The sequence below is a fragment of the Chrysochloris asiatica genome, unplaced genomic scaffold (assembly GCF_000296735.1).
Source record: "Chrysochloris asiatica unplaced genomic scaffold, ChrAsi1.0 scaffold00157, whole genome shotgun sequence".
Taxonomy (NCBI): domain Eukaryota; kingdom Metazoa; phylum Chordata; class Mammalia; order Afrosoricida; family Chrysochloridae; genus Chrysochloris; species Chrysochloris asiatica.
In genome coordinates, this window is record NW_006408675.1 from 7,944,160 (window position 1) to 7,946,043 (window position 1,884).

The 1,884-nt window shown below is 37.1% G+C and overlaps 1 protein-coding gene across 1 annotated transcript in view; it reads left to right on the forward strand.

The window, feature by feature from the left end:
• The window catches only part of LOC102832413 (E3 ubiquitin-protein ligase TRIM23-like), a 68,496-nt gene that overhangs the window by 54,786 nt on the left and 11,826 nt on the right, over nucleotides 1–1,884 (forward strand). Inside the window, exon 7 of the mRNA XM_006870997.1 lies at nucleotides 1,409–1,543. Within this exon, the coding sequence (XP_006871059.1) occupies nucleotides 1,409–1,543 (135 nt within the window). The remainder of the gene's footprint in view (nucleotides 1–1,408; nucleotides 1,544–1,884) is intronic.

The following is a 1,884-nucleotide window of genomic DNA, read 5'->3' on the forward strand; positions in this document are numbered from 1 at the left end:
TTGATATTGATTGTAAGGACCATTACTGATTGATAATGGTAAGCCAGTTTGGAGTTCTGAGTAGTAGAATGACTTTATCTGATTTGTTAAAAGGATCACTGTAATATGGAAAATAGATTTAAGAGGGCAGAGATGGAAGGAAGGAGTTCAACAGTTAGATCATTGTTTTAGAATTCTAGGTGAGATATAATAGTGGCTTGGATAGTGGGGGTTAGACATGGCTAGATTCTATATAATTTGTAGAGAGACTGTACGTGTGATTAGGAGAGAAGGCAAGAACAACTTCAAAATTTTGTTCCTTAGCATCTGGAACAGTAAAATTGTTATAAATGAATGTAAGTGTTCAACGGTGACCAAAAACAGACAATACTGTTTCTATAATGGAGCATATATGTTGTTGCAGGTTTTCATTCATAGGAAGAATGGGTGGGTGTATGCATAGAATATCTCTGGACTAATATTAAAGAAATGGGAATGTGCATAGCTTGAGGAGAGGACCGAAGATCCTGAGTGTGAGAGAGACTTCACAGACTTCATTCAGTGCAGTAATGTGCTGGACTGCAAAGTGTATTTGAACCACAAGTTTGGTGATTCAAACTCACCAGCCACTCCTTGGAAACCCTATACAGGGTCACTGTGGGTCGGAATAGACTATAGCACTTACCAACAACAACAACATAGGGTTGCTATGAATCAGAATCAATTCAGTGGTAGTGGTGTAGAGTATATAGAAGTAATACATATATACAGAAATGTTTGCATAGTGTGCAGCTGATTGAGTATTCAAACTGGCCACTACACCCAGGTCAGGTAACAGGACATTTTTAGAACCTCAGCACTACCCTCTCATACTCCCATCTAGCCATTAACTGCCATCCCTGACAAGGGTGATGTACACTCTGATTTCTGGTGCAGAGCCTATCTTTGCCTGTCTTGGTGATATATATGGAACCATATAACAAACTCTCTGGCTTCTTTTACTCTTTTATTCTTATCATCACATGTAGTTGTGATGCTTTCTCATTGTGGTATACTGTTCAATTGTGTGACTACACCACAATGCATTCTTCTATTAACAGGCTCTTAAATTATTTATTGATGCCCAGCTACTACTATGGAGTCCTGGTGTGGTGCGGTGAGTTAATGCACTGGACTGCAAAGTCAGTTTGAACCACAAGGTTGGTGGTTCAAGCTCACCAGTTGCTCCTCAGAAACCCTATTAAGGGTCTCTATGGGTTGGATCCGACTTGTCCGCACTTAACAACAACAGCTTCTACTGTCCTTGTCAAGTTTCCGTTTTATTTAACTTGAATGCTGTTAATATTAAATGGACTTTTAATATGTTTGGGTGATTTTAGTCTTTTTTCCTTCTTTAACAAAAATTTCTGAGAAATACTATCTTTTCTAGGATGATTGTAGAGTTGTTTTGGCAAAACAAGAAATTACAAGATTACTGGAAACATTGCAGAAACAGCAGCAGCAGTTTACAGAGGTTGCAGATCACATTCAGCTGGATGCCAGCATCCCTGTCACTTTTACAAAAGTAATGTATTATTATACTTTCTTTTTCAGTTTCAGATGGATTATAATTCACTTACATTCTGTGACAGTTACCTTGAAGAGATAACTATGTAATTCCTGAATTATCAGATTTTTAAAACTTTTATCAGTGGAAAACAAAATGAATAATATGAGTCTTTTTGTGTCCCATCTTTAACAATTAAAAACTTATTGTTTCAACTACATTTTCCTCACACTACCCCTTACTTCCCCAACCACACCGTGGGTGTTTTGAAGTAAATCGCAGATAGCATGTCATTTTATCTATGAAATACTTTAGTGTGTGTCTTTAAAATATAAGGGTTCTTTTAAAAAATTACCGCA